The sequence below is a fragment of the Dama dama genome, chromosome X (genome assembly GCF_033118175.1).
Source record: "Dama dama isolate Ldn47 chromosome X, ASM3311817v1, whole genome shotgun sequence".
Taxonomy (NCBI): domain Eukaryota; kingdom Metazoa; phylum Chordata; class Mammalia; order Artiodactyla; family Cervidae; genus Dama; species Dama dama.
Window position 1 is genome coordinate 27927287 of NC_083714.1, and position 22088 is coordinate 27949374.

Below are 22088 nucleotides of genomic sequence, written 5' to 3' on the forward strand. Positions count from 1 at the left end.
AAAATAATAGATGCTAAATTGGTAAGTAAAGAGAGATCAAACTTTAAAGAGAGAAAACATCTAAACGCTAGGGAGGACATCATCTGAAATGAAAAAGTTGATGTCAGTTTGAAAGCAGGATCTATAGTAGCTAGTAGGATGCCAATAAACTCAAGGTAACTTTCCAATCATTTGACCCTATAATAAATTTTCTAAATTAAAAAATATGCTTAACACTGCTATATGCTTTTCATTCATTGTCTCACTTACTCTTAAAACCACTGTATGAGACAGTTACTATTATCATCACCCTTACGTTGCAGATGAGGACACTGGTTCAGCAAGGCATGTTGCATTCTAAGTGCTTCAGTCCTGTCTGACTCCTTGAGACCCTATGGACTGTAGCACGCCAGGCTCCTCTGTCCATGGACTTCTCCAGGCAATGCTGGAGTGGGTTGCCATGCTCTTCTCCAGGGGATCTTCCTGACCCAGGTATTGAACCCGAGTCTCTATGTCTCCTGCGTTGGCAGGCAGATTCTTTATCACTAGTGCCACATGGGAAACCCTGGTTCGGCAAGACTGTGTTACTTAATTGCCTGAGGTTAGAGAGCCAGTAAATGACAAAATCAGTCAGTGTTCAAAGCCAAATCTGACTCCAGAGTCCAGGCTCTTAACTACAATGCTATATTGTCCAATTCTCTAGGAGAGTAAAGAAAACAATGTAAAAAGAATGATCTGGTTTTCAAGTTGATATTAAGACATGTTTTTAGAACTGTATTTATGGGCTTGTGTGATGTCTAAAAAATTGTAAACGGATACACTGACCATTTGAAAATACCCTTACAGTATATTACATCTTCTGCAAGGATTGGTTTAGTATACACATGACATTATAAAAGAGGCACTATGTTTTTACTTGGTAAGTAATATGCAGTAAAGACCTAATAGAGCAGGACTATGATGTGCAGTTCTTATTAAGGTTTTGTTTAGACTTTCATAAAAAGTCAGTTTAAGATAATAACTTGGAATATATGGCATCAACCTTTAATGATTTTTCTTAATAAGTATTAAATTGAAATTGCTTTGGCCTGTTTCTTGTTGCAACTGAGCATACACTTAAAAACATTTTTCATTTATGAAACTTGTCACAATACATTAAAATAGAGGTATACAGAGTTTGTCCATAGGGTCACAAAGAGTTGGACATGCATACAGAATTTATCTAAAATATATCATGAATAGACACTGAGGTTCTGCTTTCAGTGTGTGAAATGTTTTTTGTGATTTTTATTTACATTTCATGTGTGAATTTCAGTAGAATGCAAAAGTTAAGAGACAGATCTCTGCAATCAGATCGGTTTCTAGCTTTGTTACCTTGGGAAAATTACTTAAACTCTCTGTGCTTAAATTTCTCATTTGGAAAATGGGGACCACAGTGTTACTTTCATGATATAATACATGTTAAGTGAAAGTGAAAGTCGCTCAGTCGTGTCTGACTCTTTGTGACCCCATGGATTACACAGTCCATGGAATTCTCGAGACCAGAATACTGGAGTGGGTAGCTATTCCCTTCTCCAGGGGATCTTCCCAACCCAGGGATCGAACCCAGCTCTCCTGCATTGTGGGCGATTCTTTACCAGTGGAGCCATAGAGAAACCCAAGAATACTGGAGTGGGTAGCCTATCCCTTCTCCAGCAGATCTTCCTGACCCAGGAATCGAACCAGGGTCTTCTAGACGGATTGTAGACATTGTAGACAGATTTTTTTTACCAACTGAGCTTTCAGGGAAGCCCTACATATTAAGTGTCTGGAATAATTTTTGGCACATGGTAATTATTTAATACAATTTAGTCATCATCATCATCGTCAAACTATTTTTTTGGAAAGGACTATAGAAACCTGAATTAGAATAAAAAAATGAATATCCTTTGATGACAGCTATGCAATAACCTGTTATTTTTTACCAAACAGACAATTCATGATTTTCAGTGTACCTGGCAAAACCTAGGCATATGATGCCAAGTGGTGGCTCTTGTATTTGCAGATATAAAGGAATGAAATAAATAGTAGGAGAGAAGGTAAGGGAGAAAATATCCAAGCTCAAGTGTATTCAGACCCATTCCTCTGCCTACTGTGACCCCTGTACTACCCTCAACCCCTCTCAGCAGCAACAATGAAATTGCTGGGAAAGGTCAGCTCAGGCCAGAAACAATAATTCTAAGGAAGGACATAAAGCAAACTGCATTGTGAATTGAAAACTAGAATAAACCATAATGTTTTTCTGAACCCTAACCATTAATTTTTAACTGAAGCATAGACCAAAGCAAAGTTCCTTTTTCAAAAGCAAAGAAAAATGGAACAAGACCCCAAAATAACTCCAAGAAAGGAACTAAAAACACAAGCATAGTAATCAGAATAACTATACAAATCTATTTTCAACTAGTGAACCAAAACTGATTTTCCACCCCTAAAAGTTATAAGCTTCTTAAGGGTAGGGTTTGAGTCATTCATTTATTCATTTGTTTATATTTGATCTAAAAATATTTTTAGGGTAGTAGTGATTATACATTTTGTTTGCAACTTTTACTTTTGGAACTGATGTACTGATATTTTACATGGCTCTTCTATACTGTATCCTATATCAAGACAAATCAAGAGAAATCACAACATAAATTTCCAATATTTGAATTTTAAGACTAAGATAATTTAGCATGAAATAAGATGTTCAGACTGCTGGTACTATGATATTTATTGTAAATAAGTCAGGTAGTTCAAACTTAGGTTGGTTAAATTTAACAATTCTATGCTCAAAGTGCTTTTTTCTTTTCCCCAACTAGGAAGAATTCATGTTTCCCAATGAGGAAACAATTCATATTCCCCCACATTGACATAAACATTCACCCTTGTATCACACATAGAAGGCATTTTCTTATTATAAACAGAAGAAATTTCCATATACTCTTTGTAAAATGTTATATATAAATGCTCAGCTTGAACACAGAGAACTTAATCAAAATCCCACGTTGCTTCAGGGTAGCTATATGTAAAATGCAATTTCCACTGTATTGAAACCTCCATCCTGTAAATATTTATCTATTTTGAAAATTGCCAATATATTTGAAAAGTTTAATTGGTTTTTACTCAAGGCAATAGAGATTCTCTTTTCACAAGACATTTACATATATTTATTCTGTACACGTAGAGTATTTCTTTTGAGTGATCATGAAATTTAATGTGAAATGAAACCATCCCAGATTTGGTGCTAATGACCAAAATAGAAAAAAATAATCAATAATCAATCAATATTTTGATCGGTACCTTTTTTCTCTGATTTATCAGAAACTTTTCCTCCAATTGGAGAGTAAGTAGTATCCATGGATTCGGTCCCTCTGTTCCCCTTGCTAACTCCATTTTCATAGAGCTGTCCTTCAGCGGGTTGCAACTGCCAAGTCAGGCCGAACAAATGTACTGCTGCAAGAAAACAAGCCATAGAAGATTAATTAAATAACTGATGATATTATAAATAATACAAGATTAAGTGGTTATTAAATCATGTTGCAGAAGACTATGTAATGGCATGGGAAATATTTATGATGCATCAAATGAAAAACATCAGGCTACTAAACAATATGAATTACATGATCTATATCGTGTATATATGTGTGTGTGTGTGTGTGTGTGTGTGTGTATGTACATATGTTGCTGTCCGGAGAAAGGGTTGAGAGGATATACTGCAACATATTAACAGTATGGGGGGATTATGGAGGAGTTTAATTTTCATCTTTATGATTTCTGTATTGTCTATATTTTTTACAATGAACATGTGTGATGTTTGCCATCTGGGGGAAAAAAAGAAATTTTTGTTTTAAAAGAAATATTTTAAAGGAACAATAGAGTAAAATTGGCTTGGTTGATCAGGGATGGTTTTATGAAGGAAGTAGGATTTGAGATAGACTTTGAAGGATATGTGGGGCAGGTGTCCGGAATGGGTGGGGTGAGGGGGCAGGCTGAACAAAATATGACTTTGTAAAGCACAGGATGTATTTGAGGCAAAGGAAGTTGTTGCGGTTGACTGAAGTTTAACTATGTACAGAAGTTAGTGGAAATTAAGGCCAGAACAGTAGATAAGGGCCATATTGTAGAGGACATTGAATGCTACCCTTAGCTATTTGGATTCAATTTACTGGGCAACTGGGAGGTACTGCCATTTTCTGAATAGATGAGTAATAGGATCAGTTTTCTTTAGGAAGATTAATTTGATAGCAATGAGGAGCACTGATGGTTTCTAGGCAAATAAATGATATCATCAGAGCACCCTTTGTAGAATGATAAATCCAGTAGTAATGTGGAGAAGGATGGATCGGAGGCCTAAAGTTCTGGCAAGAACACAAATTGGCATGGCATTGTAATAATGTAGGTGAAAAATGATGAGTGCCTCATGTAGGGTGGTGGCTGTGTGAATGCAAAGAAGGTGATTCTTTAAGGAGAAATTGCATAAACATCATCTCAGGATTTGGCAACAAGCTCTGTGTATGAGTGGGTGGGTGTGTGCTTGCACTAATGTGCACGTGTGTAGGTGTGCTGGGGATGGGCATAGGAAAGAGTGACGGAAACCAAAATGATTAAGGTTTTGAGCCTGATAACTGAAAGCATGGTGGAACCATTAACAGAGTTAGGGATTTCACACTTAGCTTAGTACTAGCTACAAATAGTTGGTACCAGATATGTGTTTATTAAATGCTTACTAGGTGGTCTGGGGAAGGGAGGATTGATGGGAGGAATATGTGTGCATGCATGCCAAGTTGCTTCAGTCATGTCTGACTCCTTGCAACCCTATGGATCGCAGTCCGCCAGGTTCCTCTGTCCATGGGATTCTTAAGGCAAGAATAGTGGAGTGGGTTGCCATGCCCTCCTCCAGGGGATCTTCCTGACTCAGGGATCAAACCCACATCTCTTATGTCTCTGCATTGGCAGGCAGGTTCTTTACTACTAGTGCCACTTGGGAAACCCCAGGAGGAATATGATGAATTCATATTTGGAGATGCCACGTTCCAGGGACTGAAGGGTTACCTAGAAAGTCATGTCAGACACAAGGATTTGAAATTCTGGAGAAACATAAAGGCTAGGAAAAGACTGCATAATCAAATATGCACATAAGCAATAGTTGAAGTGAGAATGATTGAGATTACTGAGTGAAGAGAATGTTAGGAGAAAATAGTGCCTAGGACAGAAGGTGGGGTAATCCTTTGTTTTCTCACTGCAATTTTCAACATTAACCAAAAGGGAAAAAAAAAGTTCATCTGTTCATAAGCCATCTCATATTTTCCTTTTTGTTTCTAGGCAGTCTGATAGGGGCTAATTTATATGTCTAACACAAATATATAGCATATGAATTAACAACCAAGAACAGGAAAGCTAGCCAGATAGCCTATTTAAAAATCATTCATCCACTTTGAGTTGAGCCAAAGAGATTTCTAACACCTACCTTCTAATTTATCCTTAAAACTTTTAAGCATTTAATTGGTTTCTACCCTTTTATTTGGATTAAGGCCAGTACTGTCTGATGAATTTCTCTTGCAATTATTGGAAACAACTGCAACTCAGATGATACTGGTTCTGAATAAGGTACAGGATGGCATGCTAATAGAGCTCTATTAGGACATCCCTGAGATTTCCTTGCTCAAAGTACAGTTGGTTTAACATACTCGCTCCAATTAAAGGTATTCATCAGCTTTATAGAAAATTCAGTCTACTCAGTCCCTAAATAATTTGAATATGATGGATATTAGAAGTTACACTGAAAATGTGCTTGACTTTCTTGGTTCAGATATTTTTTTTGAAATTAGATGGGCCATAAAGAACAAAAGGCATAGTAGTTTTCAGTTTGAAGATCAAGGGCTATTTTATATGGTTTATTTAAGGTAAGCTGGTTTCTTGAAGGGGGCTTCCCTTGTGGCTCAGCTGTAAAGAATCCGCCTGTGATGCAGGAGACCTGGGTTTGATCCTTGGGTTGGGAAGATCCCCTGGAGAAGGGAAAGGCTACCCACTCCAGTATTCTGGCCTGGAGAATTCCACGGACTGTACAGTCTATGGGGTCGCAAAGGGTCAGACACGAGGGCACTTAATGAGAGAGAAAATACATGTGCTGAGAATCATTTCAAAATAACAAAATAAGGTTTAATTTTTCATCATAAATGAAATGGACTGCTTCTAGCCAATCAAGACAGATAAAGAGGTATGCACAATTAGTCAAATACCCTTTGAGGGTGGTAAAACTTTCTAATTCTTTTTTTAGTTTAGTTGTATCTTTTCTAGGTAACAAGTTGTTACCTAGTAATGTATATTTGCATGAATACCTAATGAAAGTGACTTTCTACAGACTATGGGTACCATGGCAAGGCAATGGGTTTTTTCTCTCCTCCAAACTGAACTTCCACATACTGAGACGTGAAAAGAAATCAAAGAGAGCATTTATGTGCAGGGTAGATTGGGGGTAACTAAGCAACTCGAGTGTTTGAGTTCTGTTAGAAATAGTATTTTTTTTTAACACTATGACCAAAGTACAAAATTATATTGAACTTCAGGATATACCAGCACATCCACGGGAAAGATATGGCAGTACTTCTATTATGGGGATGTACTTATTGATTCATTCAACAAATATTTTCAAAGCATATGCTGGGTACACGGGGAATGTTGGGAATACAGGAAAAGGTAATAAACAGTCATGACTGCAAAGGTATTGGCTGACAAATATGGATGTTGGATATAAACAACCAACATAGCCTGTTGAGCATATTGGTTGCATATCAGCCTTGGATACCCAATGAGGAAGATACATAGTCCTTAGCTTCTAGTGGATCACCATCCAGATCTATGTTACATATTTATAGCCACAGTTTAAGCAAGTTCCCCAAACCCAAGTATAAACATTATGAGCCCACTGGTTAGAAGTAAGGGTACAACCAGTAGTGAACAAACAGGGCAGTGTTAAGTTATATTCACATATTGATTCAACAAGTACTTCTTGAATGCCTAGTTTGTGCCAGGCACTGTTTTTCTATTTATAGCAGTGAATAAAAAAACAAAAGCTCTACCCTTCCATAACTCATGTGAGTAAAATAATACCCACCAGTAACAAGTGCTATAAAGGGAAAAAAAAATAGAGTAGTCAGGAAAAACCTCTTGGAGTACGTAATATTTGAACCAAGATCTGAATGAAGTGAACCCATATGAATATTTAGTTAAAAAACCTCCAAGGAAGAAGGAAAAGGACTTACAGAAAGCCTTGAAGTCTTATATGAACTATGTGAAGAACACTAAGGAGTTCAGTGTGACCAGAGCTCAGTCAGGAAAGAGAAGAGTGGTAGGAAAACTCAAAACAGGATTGGAACCACAATCCTGTTATCTCTGTGCTCTAATCTACTTCACAAACTGATCACCAATAAACTACAAGTTATTGTTGTTTAGTTGCCAAGTCACTCTTCATGACCCTATGGACTGCAGCATGCCAGGCTTCCCTGTTCATCACTATCTCCTGGAGTTTGCTCAAACTCAAATCCATTGAATTGGTGATTTCATCCAACCATCTCATCCTCTGTCGCCCCCTTCTCTTTCCCTCAATCTTTCCCAGCATCAGGGTCTTTTCCAGTGAGTCGGCTGTTCTCATCAGGTGGTCAAAGTATTGGAGCTTCAGCTTCAGCACCAGTCCTTTCAATGAGTATTCAGTGTCGATTTCTTTTAAGCTTGACTTGTTTGATCTCCTTGCAGTCCAAGGGACTATCAAGAGTATTCTCCAGCACCACGGTTCAAAAGCATCAATTCTTCAGCACTTGCCTTCTTTATGGTCCAGCTCTCACAACTGCATGTGACTACTGGAAAGACCATAGCCTCGACTATACAGACCTTTGTCGGCAAAGTGATGCCTTTGCTTTTTAAACACACTATCTAGGTTTGTCATAGCATTCCTTCCCAGAAGCAATCGTCTTCTAATTTCATGGCTGCAGTCACCATCTGCTGTTCTGCTGTGAGTTTAGAGTCCAAGAAGAGGAAATCTGTCACTGCTTCCACCATTGCCCCTTCTATTTGCCATGAAGTGATGGGACCATATACCATGATCTTAGTTTTTTTTTTTTTTTTAATATTTAGTTTTAAGCTGGCTTTTTCACTCTCCTCCTTCACCCTCATCAAGAGGCTCTTTAGTTCCTCTTCACTTTCTGTCATTAGAGTGGTACAGAAAGTAATAAAACTAAATCACACAATGCCAGAACATTTACCTATAAACGAGCACTACTGGTTACAGTAGATCTAATACAATGACTCCTGACTTCAAAGTCAAAATTCTTTTTCCTAAAGACATATATAAAATATATAAAAATATACAAACTCAATGAGTAGAGTTGGACACTACCCAGATCTCTCAAGAAGTACCATTCCAATACTTGCACTACCCTGAAATTCAATGTCTGGACAGAATGTGTCTGCCTATTCAGATATTCTAGGAGTAATGTCTTTTCAGTTGATTAAGAATGGCAGTTCCTAATGCTCTCCTCACAAATGTTCCTTAGTGCTGAGTCCTGTAGATTTTATAATTCTTATCCTTCCTGTTTTATCCAATTGCAAAAAGCTATGCTCTGAAATTATAAATTTATTACAAAGTTAAGGTAACAAATGGAGTATCTTGCTGTCCCCAATTGTCAAACTCAATCAAGCATCTTGGCTCTCAAGGCAGGCTGACTTCATAAGAAGCACTTTTTTCATATTTCTATAGGCTGAAACCTCCAAGTCTCTCTGCAGTTATTTCTCTGCTCTCTGTGTTAGGACGTTGGCCTTTGTTTCTCATAATTAAGACTGATGATGTCTAGTAATGTTTATAATCAATAATACTTCCCCATTCCAATCCCCTTCAATAGGCAAATATACACTTATAAGGGAGAGACTGCAGAAATGCTTCAGAAGTAGATATAGGAAATGCATGCTGAATGACCTAGGTCTGTACCCTAATATGGCAGCCACAACGTGGCAATACGTGTCTACCAAGCATTTGAAATGTGATTAGTCAGAGTCAAAGACTTAATATAAAGGAGATATTATCCAATTAATATCCAATTAATAATTTTTGTATTGATTACATGCTGAAATGTTAATATTTTAGATATATATTTGATTACATCAAAATTTATTTAAATTAACTCCACCATTTCCTCATCACATTTTTAATGTGGCAATAATAAAATTTAAAACTCTATATGTGGTTTGGGTTGTATTTCTGTTGGACAGTGTTGATCTTGACTATCTAGGGCATTTCACAAAGCGGTATGGTCTTTCTTTTTCCAAACTGTGCCGCAGAACTTACCATGCTATATTGAGGATACCTACTTATATGAATGCCTCATAATTTTAAGCACTGACAGGACAGGTACCATGTCTTCTTCATCTTTTTGTCCCTGGTCCCTAACTTGGCACCTGAGAGTCAAGAAGTACTCTTGCTTATATACTGCTGATAGGTCTATAAAGTGGTAAATTGCTTTTGGAAAGCATTTTTGCGATTGCTATTGATTGTCTATCAAAATTTATACTGGGAATGTTCCTTGACCAAGGAATTCTACTTCTAGGAATCTGCCTTAAAGAAATAATCACAACAGACCTACATTCCTTAACTGCATTTTGCTTTATTGTGCTTCACAGATATTATGATTTTTAAGAATTGAAGGTTTGTGGCCACCCTGTGTCCAGCAAGTCTATTAACACCATTTTTCCAACAGCATCTGCTCACTTTGTGTCTCTGTGTCACATTTTTGTAATTCTCACAATATTTCAAACTTTTTCATTATTATTATCAATATATTTGTTGTGGTGATCTGTGACCAGTGATCTTTGATGTTACTACCTTAACTGCTTTGGAATGCCATGAACCATGCCCATATAAGATAGCAAACTTAACTGACAAACTGACAAATGCTATGTGTGTTCTGACCGCTCTACTGGCCATTCCCCCATCTCTCTTGCTCTCCTCCAACCTTCCTATTCCCTGAGACACAGCAATGTTGAAACTGGACCAGTTAACCCTACAATGGCCTCTGGGTGTTCAAGGGAAAGGAAGAGTCACACTTTAAATCAAAAGCTAGAAATGATGAAGGTTAGCAAGGAAGGCATGTTGAAAGCTGAGACAGACCTCTTATGCCAGTTAAACAAGCTGTGAATGTAAAGGATAAGTTCTTGAAGGAAATCAAAAGTACTACTCCAGTGTACACATGAATGATAAGAAAGTAGAACTGCCTTATTGCTGATTTGGAGAAAGTTTTTAGTGGTCTGGAGGATCAAACCAGCCACAACATTCCCTTAAACCAAAGCCTCATTCAGAGAAAGGACTCCCCTTTCATTCTGTGATGGCTGAGAGAAGTGAGGAAGCTGCAGAAGAAAAGTTTGAAGCCAGCAGACATTGGTTCATGAAGTTTAAGGAAAGAAGTCATCTCCATCACTTAAAAGTGCAAGGTGAAGCAGCAAGTGCTAATGTACAAGCTACAGCAAGTTATCCAGAAGAGCTTAGTTAAGATAATTATTGAGCTGCCTACATATTAAACAACAGACTTTCGAAGTAGATGAAGTGGCTTTCTGTTGGAAGAAGGTCAATGCCTGGTTTCAAAGCTTCAAAGGACAGGCTGACTCTCTTGTTAGGGATTAATGCAGCTGATGACTTTCAGTTGAAGCCAGTGCTCATTTACCACTCTGCAAATCCTATTGCACTTAAGAATTATGCTAAATTCACCCAGGCTATGCTCTATAAATGGAACAGCAAAGCCTGGATGACAGCACGTCTGTTTATGACATGTTTTCTTGAATACCTTAAGCCCACTGTTGAGAACTACTGCTAAAACAAAAAGATTCCTTTCAAATTATTAGTGCTCATTGACAATGCATGTGGTTACCCAAGAGCTCTGATGGAGATGTACAATGAGATTAATGTTGTTTGCATGCCTCCTAACACAACATCCATTCTGCAACCCATGGATCAAGGAGTCATTTCAGCTTTCAAGTCTCATTATTTAAGAAATACACTTCATAAAGCTACAGCTGCTATAGATAGAGGTTCCTCTGATGAATCTAGGCAAATTAAATTAAAAACCTTCTGGAAAGGATTCTAGATGCTATTAAGAACATTTGTGGTTCATGGGAGGAAGTCAAAATATCAACATAAACAGGAGTTTGGAAAAAGTTGATTCCAACCCTCTTGGGTGACTTTGAAGGGTTCAGGACTTCAGTAGAGGAAGTAACTGCAGAAATATAAAGGTAGAAATACAGAGAGAACTAGAATCAGAAGTGCAGCCTGAAGACGTGAGTGAATTGCTGAAAATTTAAGCTAATACTTTAAAAGAAGAGGCATTGCTTCTTATGGATGAGCAAAGAAAGTGGTTTCTTGAGATTGAGTCTACTCCTGGGGAAGATGCTGTAAAGACTGTTGAAATGACAACAAAGAACTTAGAACATTACATAAACTTAGTTGATAAGGCAGGGAAAGGTTTTGAGAGGATTGACTCCAATTTTGAAAGGAGTTCTACTGTGGGTAAAATGCTATCAAACAGCATTGCATGCTGCCGCGAAATCATTTGTGAAAGGAAGAGTTACTCCCTGAAGCAAACTTTATTGTTGACTTATTTTAAGAAACTGCCACAGCCACCCCTACCCCTAGTTGCCACCACCCTAATCAGTCAGTAGCTGTCAACGCGGAGGCAAGACCATTCATCAGTCAAAAAGTTTATGACTTGCTGAAGGATCAGATGATGGTTCTAGAAATGAAGTATTTCTCAATTAAGGTATGCACATTGTTGTTTTTTAGACCAAATGCTATTGTATAATTAATATAAAACATTATGTTATCAACATAACTTTTGTATGCACTGAGAAGCCAAAAAATTCATGTGATTTTTTAATTAAAATATTCACCCTATTGCAGTGGTCTCGAACCAAACTCACAATGTCTTTGAGGTATGCCTATTCCCAACTCCAATCTAATCTAGCCATCCGGTTCACCTGATGGGGGAGGAAAAAAAAAATAACTCAGAAATCAGTGTGAAGTTCACAGTCCAGAGGAAAAGCTCACTAAAGACTGAGACCTAATTATAGGATCACAGAATGCTTCCCCTCCCCCACAGCTCACTACCACATCAGTTCAGTTCACTTGCTCAGTCATGTCCGACTCTTTGCAACCCCATGGAATGCAGCATGCCAGGCCTCCCTGTCAATCACCAACTCCTGGAGTTTACTCAAACTCATGTCCATTGAGTCAGTGATGCCATCCAACCATCTTATCTGCTGTTGTCCCCTTCTCCTCCTGCCTTCAGTCTTTTCCAGCATCAGGGTCTTTTCAAATGAATCAGCTCTTTGCATCAGGTGGCCAAAGTATTGGAGTTTCAGCTTCAACATCAGTCCTTCCAATGAACACTCAGGACTGATCTCCTTTAGGATGGACTGGTTGGATCTCCTTGCAGCCCAAGGGACTCTCAAGAATCTTCTCCAACACCACAGTTCAAAAGCATCAGTTCTTTGTCTCTCAGCTTTCTTTATAGTCCAACTCTCACATCCATACATGACCACTGGAAAAACCATAGCCTTGACAAGATGGAATGTTGGCAAAGTAATGTCTCTGCTTTTTAATATGCTGTCTAGGTTGGTCATAACTTTCCTTCCAAGGAGTAAGCGTCTTTTAATTTCATGGCTGAAATCACCATCTGCAGTGATTTTGCAGCCCCCCAAAATAAAGTCTCACACTGTTTCCACTGTTTCCCCATTTATTTGCCATGAAGCAATGGGACCAGATGCCATGATCTTAGTTTTCTGAATGTTGAGCTTTAAGCCAACATTTTCGCTCTCCTCTTTCACTTTCATCAAGAGGCTCTTTAGTTCTTCTTCACTTTCTGCCATAAGCGTGGTGTCATCTGCATATCTGAGGTTATTGATATTTCTCCCGGAAATCTTGATTCCAGGTTGTACTTCATCCAGCCCAGTGTTTCTTCTGATGTACTCTGCATATAAGTTAAATAAGCAGGGTGACAATATACAGCCTTGACGTACTCCTTTCCCTATTTGGAACCAGTCTGTTGTTCCATGTCCAGTTCTAACTGTTGCTTCCTGGCCTGTATACAGATTTCTCAGGAGGCAGATCAGGTGGTCTTGGATTCCCATCTCTTTCAGAATTTTCCACAGTTTATTGTGATCCACACAATAGGACTACACTTTGGCAGAGTCAATAAAGCAGAAGTAGATGTTTTTCTGGAACTCTCTTGCTTTTTTGATGATCCAGCGGATGTTGGCAATTTGATCTCTGGTTCCTCTGCCTTTTCTAAAACAGCTTGAACATCTGGAAGTTCATGGTTCACCTACTGCTGAAGCCTGGCTTGGAGAATTTTGAGCATCACCTTGCTAGTGTGTGAGATGAGTGCAATTGTGCAGAAGTTTGAGCATTCTTTGGCATTGTCTTTCTTTGGGATTGGAATGAAAACTGACCTTTTCCAATCCTGTGGCCAATTCTGAGTTTTCCAAATTTGCTGACATATTGAGTGCAGCACTTTCACAGCATCATCTTTTAGGATTTGAAATAGCTCAACTGGAATTCCATCACCTCCACTAGCTTTGTTCATAGTGATGCTTCCTAAGGCCCACTTGACTTCGCATTCCAGGATGCTTGGCTCTAAATCAGTGATCATACCATTGTGCTTATCTGGGTCGTGAAGATCTTTTTTGTATAGTTCTGTGTATTCTTGCCACCTCTTCTTAATATCTTCTGCTTCTGTTAGGTCCCTACAATTTCTGTCCTTTATTGAGCCCATCTCTTCATGAAAAGTTCCCTTGGTATCTCTAATTTTCTTGCAGAGATCTCTAGTCTTTTCCATTCTATTCTTTTCCTCTATTTCTTTGCATTGATCACTGAGGAAGGCTTTCTTATCTCTTCTTGCTATTCTTTGGAACTCTGCATTCAAATGGGTATATATTTCCTTTTCTCCTTTGTTTTTCCCTTCTCTTCTTTTCACAGCTATTTGTAAGGCCTCCTCAGACAACCATTTTGCTTTTTTTGCATTTCTTTTTCTTGGGGATGGTCTTGATCCCTGTCTCCTGTAAAATGTCATGAACCGCCGTCCATAGTTCGTCAGACACTCTGTCTGTCAGATCTAGTCCCTTAAATCTATTTATCACTTCCACTGTATAGTCATAAGGGATTTGATTTAGGTCATACCTAAATGGTCTAGTGGTTTTCCCTACTTTCTTCTATTTTAAGCCTGAATTTGGCAATAAGGATTTCATGATGTGAGCCACAGTAAGCTCCTGGTCTTGTTTTTGCTGACTGTATAGAGCTTCTCCACCTTTGGCTGCAAAGAATATAATCAATCTGATTTCAGTGTTGACCATCTGGTGATGTCCATGTGTAGAGTCTTCTCTTGTGTTGTTGAAAGAGGGTGTTTGCTATGACCAGTGCGTTCTCTGGGCAAAACTCTATTAGCCTTTGCCCTGCTTCATTCTGTACCTCAAGGCCAAATTTGCCTGTTACTCCAGGTATTTCTTGACTTCCTGGTTTTGCATTCCAGTCCCCTATAATGAAAAGGACATCTTTTTTGGGTATTCATTCTAAAAGCTCTTATAGGTCTTCATAAAACAATTGAACTTCAGCTTCTTCAGCATTACTGATCGGGGCATAGACCACCACATCACTAAAGGCCTATTTACAACAGTTATTTTTATCCAGTCAAATCAAACCAATTAAATCTCATCAAAAATGTAATCTCATCAAATCCATACTTAATAGTCTATGTCTGACTTCAGTCATGTCTGACTGTGATCCCATGGACTATAGCCTGCCAGGCTCCTCTGTCCATGGGATTCTCCAGGCAAGGATACTGGAGTGGGTTGCCATGCCCTTCTCTAGGGGACGTTTCTGACCCAGAAATCAAACTCGTGTCTTTTATGTCTCCTGCACTGGCAGGCTGATTCTTTACTAATAGCACCACCTGGGAAGCATGCCTATATGTGCCTATAGGGCCATGTACAAGGAAGTTCAGAATAGTATTGTTAATATAATGACTCTGTTAATATGGTTAAAAAATCTACCAATATATCCATCTATGAAAGACTGATATACCCATAATATGAAACCCTATGTAAGAATGAAAAAGACTGATACTAAGAAACTATGAGATGAGAGGAGACATGACAATTAAATGCACTGTGGTATACTAGATAGGATCCTGGAACAAAAACAGCAAATAGTGGAAAACTGAAGAAATCCAAAATAAATGAGCTAATAGCATCATACTAATGCTAATTTCTTAAATGTTGTGAAGTAATTAGCCTCCAACTAATAAAAAAAAAAAAAACAATGGCACTATGGTTATGCAAGATGTTAATATTGGCAGGAAAAGTGATAGGTTTATAGAATTCTGTTCTGTATTTGCAACTTTTCTGTAAAGTCTCAATTCGCTTCAAAATAAGATGCCTCCCCCGCCCCCCAAAAAAAGAGAGAGACCGAAAAAGGAGTGACTCAGTGGTGTGTTTTCTAATGGTTTACAAGAGCCAACAGTGTACATCCCTTCCCAATTCCTCCTTCAATGACTTCACACCGGTATTGGGTGTATTAACACTGCAGGAATCAGCAAATGTTGCAAATCAAGTTTTGTTTTTTTTTAAACCCAGAGAGCTGGTTGTTAAACATTTATCAGCACACCACTAGATGACCTATATGCACTGACATGGAAAGAGCTCTAAGATTTATATAAAAAATAATGTAGAACAAGGCACATCCAACTAATGACCCTATGTAAATAAAAGAAAAGGTATTTCTATGTATATGTAAATACATGGAAAGAGAACTGGAAGGATTAATACCAAATTATTGATCTTTAGAATGGGGAGCTGGGGGAAGTCAACATTTTCATAGTATTGTTAGAATCTTTTACAATGATACTGTATTCACATACTGTTATACAATAAAAAATAGGTGCTCAACAAATCTTTTTTAAGCTGAATGGATAGATGCGTTGTTTTATTCCATCTCTTGTATTTTTGCTTTCTGTCTAAAGTAGAGCTTTTCACAACGTTTAAAAGCATCAGAACAATTCGGCAATTAAATATGAATAACCCCAAATGCATCAAAAGATAAAATAGAACTCTTTTGATTGAAAGGAACTGGGAGTACAAAAGCCTTGTCCAAAAGCTCCACAGATATATTTTGAAATGTAATGGCCTAAAAAATTAGCCTCAAAATAACTGAATCAGGAAAATTTGGATGCTGGTAAGAATCTTTTTAGGCAATTAAATTTACTGGCATATCTTCACAATGCCAGGGTCAAAAGATATGAACACTTCCATGTTTTTCTGTATCTCTTGGTGTTTTGTGTCCACTGTCTTACTCTTACAGGGCTTCCCGAGTGGCTCAGTGGTAAAGAATCCACCTATAATGCAGAAGACCCAGGTTCAATCCCTGGGTCTGGACGATCCCCTGGAGAAGGGCATGGCAACCACTCCAGTATTCTTGCCTGAAGAATACTGGACAGAGGAGCCTGGCAGGCTACAGTCCATGGGGTCACAAAGAGACATGGCTGAGCAATGAGCACAACACACACTCTTACAGATAATATTCCAATCCCCTTAATAACAAGGGAAATAGAGCTTTGGTAATGAATACACAAGTAAACCTTTAAATTGCAAGATTTGCAAGGCAAATAAAAGTCTGCTTTCAGGAAATTCATCTTGTATCTCAAACTGCACACATATTCAGCCAAGCAAGCTATAATTTTTTATTGCAAGAATTTTTTGGTGTTATCCTCGAATTTGACCAAATCAATTTATTTAGAAAATATGAAATATATCTTATAGATAAAAGTCCTGCCCATTATAAATGCTCTCATGTTTCAAATCATGCTAAGGCAAAAGCATGTGTTATTTTTCAATATAATTTGCTCTTCCTTTTTTTTGTAAAAAAAAAAAAAAATTTTTCCCACTAGCTCCGTTATATATCTTGTTTCATGTTCCTTCGGGCTAAGGACTGCTACTGCTTTTGTACTTTACTTCCAAAGCTTGTCAAAGCTACAGATCTACTTGTATGTTAAACAGTTCCCTTCCTGAAAAATATACCTGGTATATTACCCAGATGGTGACCCCTGATGACTTCAGGCTTTCAAGTTCACTCCTGTGAGAAGCAATCTCACCAGACTGATACTTCAGTGGACATGATGTGAAGCGAGAACTTCTACAAGAGGGAACATCACTGCAAAAATAAATGCTACTTGAATTAAATGTACTGACTGCTAACATTACAGAAACCAGGTTATCCTTCCATCATAAAATAAATCCCATTTTCATTACATTAAACATCAAATTGGTATATGAGTAAACTACAGCCCTTTGATAAATTACCTTCAGATCTTGGTTTTTATCCTGGTAATAACCAGATTACATGCAGGATTGAAAACCATTAGTTTTCAGAGAAGCATTTTTCAAGAACTAAATAAAGGAAGTAATACATGTTTATTTATGGTGCCTTACTTTGGCTTCAGCAGTTTCATTCAAATTTTCTCTTTTTTTCCTAGGGTTATACATATACATTTTCTACTAAAAATATTATCTGTGCTTGCACGACATCGTAAACATAAATAAAACATACTTAAATGTTCCTTTTCAAAGCAGTTTGAATGGAGTCAGTATGGCTGTGAGATTCCTTTCAAGCATTTTTAAAAGCCTGAAAAGCTGTCATGTCGGGTATGGGTAGAATTTCCTTTGAAAGAAGGACCTCACTAATTTAAAAAAAAAATAAGCAAGAACAGCATTTTGTAATCTGAACAGTTTTACATAACACATTTTGCTGGTTTGCCATGGTGAAACAGTAAAATTAAATGCCAATTAAAGGAAAGGTTGAGACAGAATAATGGAGGTAATAAGGACACCTTTCTTGTTGCGTCACATGTTTGAATCCTTATATTTCCTCTCCTAAGTGAAATGAAATATTCTCTATTGCCACATACTGTTGTTTTTTTTTTGCCTTAGTACAGTCCTAGTTTTACCCAATATTGAGGCTAGAAAAGATTCTATCAAGGTAATAAATCATTTTAATATCCCAGTTCTATATTATATTATCTTAAAACTTTCATTTATTATGTATTTTGTATTTTCCATTCCAAGGCTGCAGCAATATTTATAAATAACATGTCTATTTGGGTACCTTATCACAGGTTTAATATATGATCTCCATTTGCAGTTGCATAACGGGCCCATCTGTGAATTCCTTATCAGACAGACACAATTATATAGTGTTTTCATCTCAAGTCACAGCAACAATAAGTGCTCTCAATAACTCAAAACTTATTTACTTTTGTATTATTATTTGCTTTGTGGAGTCAGGAGAAATAGGCAGCATAATGATGGGACTCCCCCCCCCCAACAAAAAAACCCTATCTTAATGAATAATGCAGCAAAAATATCAATTTAGCCAGGAGTCAGCACTTTTGATTCTTCCTTAAAATTTTCTTTTTCTTTCTCATTTTACTGTGTTTTCTGCTCAGTGAATTTTCCCTTTTGCTATGGTCCAAATCACTGTCTATTACTTCATCATTATTGAAGTACCACCACCACCACTTAGATTCCTAAACAGTCTCTCATTCTCTTTCCTGGTTGAATGCTTATTGGTAATAATAGGCATGTTCTTTAAAAAAACAATCCAAATAAAACTGGTGACTATGGACAGTGAGGAACAGACCTACACAGAAGCTCTCTCCTCCTCTTACCCATTTGCTGTATATGTATTTAAATTTAAAAAATGGGAACGTATTCATTGATTTATGACCTCAACCCCTGAAGCTGGTGCTTTGAAACTTACTTTTCTGATCTGGCATCATATTGTCACAGCCATAGATATATGGTATTTGTTCTTCTGCAAACTTGAGATTTACTTGAATCTTGAGATTTGTGCCTTGTAAGATTTGATCAGAGCGGGCGGTAGAATGAGTTGGTAGAGATTATAGTGTGAAATGAAAGTCGGTCCTCTTTGCCACCCCATGGACTGTAGCCCACCAGTCTCTGTCCATAGAGTTCTCAGGCCAGAATATTAGAGTGGGTAGCTGTTCCCTTCTCCAGGGGATCTTCCCAACCCAGGGACTGAACCCAGGTCTCCCGCATTGCAGGCAGATTCTTTACCATCTGAGCCACCAGGGAAGCCGTGGTGGAGATTATAATGACCTAGTTTGTTCTGAGTTTTCTGAGGTGGCATCATGACAGTGTTCTTCTGGAAGAGTCATCAGTGTTTGGGCTTAACTCATGATCAGAGTCTTCAAGCCTTTCGTCCTTTCATGCAATAATTATTTGTTGTCCAACTACTATGTATTAGACTCTGTCCTAGGTGTCGAAGATACAACAGTAACTGCTCGGTTGCAAAAATGCTTGCCCTCCTGGAGTTTCCACTTTGTGTAAACGGAGGCAGTTGTCATGTGTCTGGAGTGGAGGTGTCTTGTTTCAAATCACAACTCTGCTACAGTTAGTATCAGAGTGACCTTGGGCAAGTTACCCAACTGTTGTGTCTCAGTATCCTCACTATAAAATGTGCGTAATAATAGCACCTGCTCCATAGGGTTCTTGTGAGTCAGTATGTGTAAAGTATCTAGAAAAATGCTTAATAAATTCTCCATAAATGCTAACCATTATTACTAGGTCTGGTTAATTGACCCCTTAAGTTAGCCTTTCCAAAACTACCTTGGAAGAGGAGAAAAGCAGAAGGTCACTTACCCATTGCATCCTTTGCTTGCCTGTCCTAAAAGAGGTTTATGTATTTGCACTTGTTGGGGGAGAGCAGTGTAGAGGTTTTGAGTAGCACTAAGACTTCCCTGGTGGCTCAGACGGTAAAGCGTTTGTCTACAATGCGGGAGCCCCGGGTTCGATCCCTGGGTCGGGAAGATCCCCTGGAGAAGGAAATGGCAGCCCACTCCAGTACTCTTGCCTGGAAAATCCCATGGATGGTGGAGCCTGGTGAGCTACAGTCCATGGGGTCGCAAAGAGTCAGACACGACGGAGCGACTCCACCACCACCACTTAAGTAGAGCTTAAGTCTCTCCTGAGAGAACTGCAGCTGCCATCTTCACATGCTGTATGGCAGAATTAAACACAAACCTTACCTGACTTCCTAATTCCAAATCCTTGACTTCAGAACAGACCTTCATTTCTCTCCTCACCCCCATCAACATCCCGCAAACCTGCTCATTTCCTTTTCTTCATCATATTTTTTTTTCAAGATGCCAAAGGGAGTTTTAAAAATTAATTACTTAGTTATTTTTTGCTGCACTGGGTCTTTATTGCTGTGCATGGGCTTCCTCTAGTTGCGGTGTGCGGGCTTCTCATTGTGCTGGCTTCTCTTGTTGTGGACCACAAGATCTAGGTGCACGAGCTTCAGTAGTTGTGGTGTGCAGGCTTAGTTGCTCCATAGCATGCAGAATCTACCCGGATCAGGGATCTAATCCAAATCCCCTGCGTTGGCAAGTGGGCTTCTACCACTGCACCACCAGGGAAGTCCTCTCCATCATATTGGTCATTGCAATTTGGAAGCTGTAGATTTGGGGTTCAAAAGGTTTCCGGAAATCAGAGCATCCTTAAAATTTGTCATCATTTATTTACTAAGAAATGTAGAGAGTAACCTTTCTACAAAGGTTAGTAGAAAGTGGTTAGAGTCTCATTTTATGAAGCATAACTGATAAGTCTCACATAGCTGTATAGTATGCAATGGGTTCCAAGAAAATTTTCAGCTGAGTTACCCAGCACAAGTATGCATTTCCGGGTGATGGATGCAAGTCTAGCAAATTGATCTGTGTGGGTAAGGGAACCTTATGTATGTAACATAATAAAATTATGGTATGTCAGAGCTCAAAAGGCCACAGACTAATAGTTTATAAAAGAGGGAGGGAGTGACTTTACAGTAAAGAAACCCAGAAACATTATGTCAGGCAAGGTTAACATCATCAGTGATAGCATGTACATTAATAGCATATATCCTTGATATGATGTTATGATGGTAACTCTTTAGTCTTCCCCCCTCCAAACCCTTAGAAAGTGAAGTGAAATTGTTAGCTGCTCAGTCATGACTGACTCTTTGCGACCCCATGGACTGTAGCCCACCAGGGTCCTCTGTCCATGGAATTCTCCAGGCAAGAATACTGGAGTGGGTTGCCATTTCTTTCTCCAGGGGATTTTTCCAACCCAGGGATTGAACCTGGGTCTCCCACATTGCAAGCAGATTCTTTACCATCTGAGTCACCAGGGAAGCCCATTACCCCAAGTATTAACATAAGAACATTAGAGAAATTCAAATTGAGGGACATTCTGTAAAAAACCTGACCAGTGCTACTCAAAACTGTCAAGGTCATCTAAGAAACTGTCACAGACTATATGAGACTAGGGAGACATGGCACATAATGTAATATCCTATTCTGGATGGGATCCTGGAACAGAAAAATGACATTGGGGAAACACTGGTAAAATCTGAATCAAGTGTCAAGTTCAGTTAACAGTAATATTCAATGTTGGCTTTTTAGCTGTGACAAGTGTACCATGGTCAATAATAAGAGAAACCAGAGAAGTGTATGGGAATTTTCTGTACTATCTTTGCAACTGTTCTGTAAATCTCCACTTGTTCCAAAATGAAAAGCTTATTTTGGAAAAAAACAAAAACATATATGCAAGACCAGAGACCAACCATTTGGTTCAATCTCATTTTACAGAAGAGGAAACTGAAAGCTAGAGAGGACGTGCTATGCCCTAGGACACACAGAAAACCAGCTTCTCTCTTATTCGGGACCAAGGGAAGATATGATCCATTTCTGCTAGTCATTGACATTTTGTACTGAAGTCATTTGGCTGGAATATTGTGCTAATGAGGCCAATGTTATAGGTTAAAGTTTTATGCCAACCAGTTGCTTCTGCATAGAGGAAAACTCTGCTCTTTGCCCACAGAATGATTAGTCCAACTAATTTCATCCATCCATCTCAGGTAAGTGCCTAGGGGAGAACTGAAAGCTCGCTAACAATCTTCCATCCATTCGAAATACACGAACATGCATAGAATCTTTTTATATGGATACTTTGAT

The 22088-nt window shown here is 38.4% G+C and overlaps 1 protein-coding gene across 1 annotated transcript in view; it reads right to left on the reverse strand.

Moving 5' to 3' along the window:
* The window catches only part of TENM1 (teneurin transmembrane protein 1), an 887850-nt gene that overhangs the window by 305084 nt on the left and 560678 nt on the right, over positions 1 to 22088 (reverse strand). The window contains exon 9 of the mRNA XM_061137497.1: positions 3298 to 3450. Within this exon, the coding sequence (XP_060993480.1) occupies positions 3298 to 3450 (153 nt within the window). The remainder of the gene's footprint in view (positions 1 to 3297; positions 3451 to 22088) is intronic.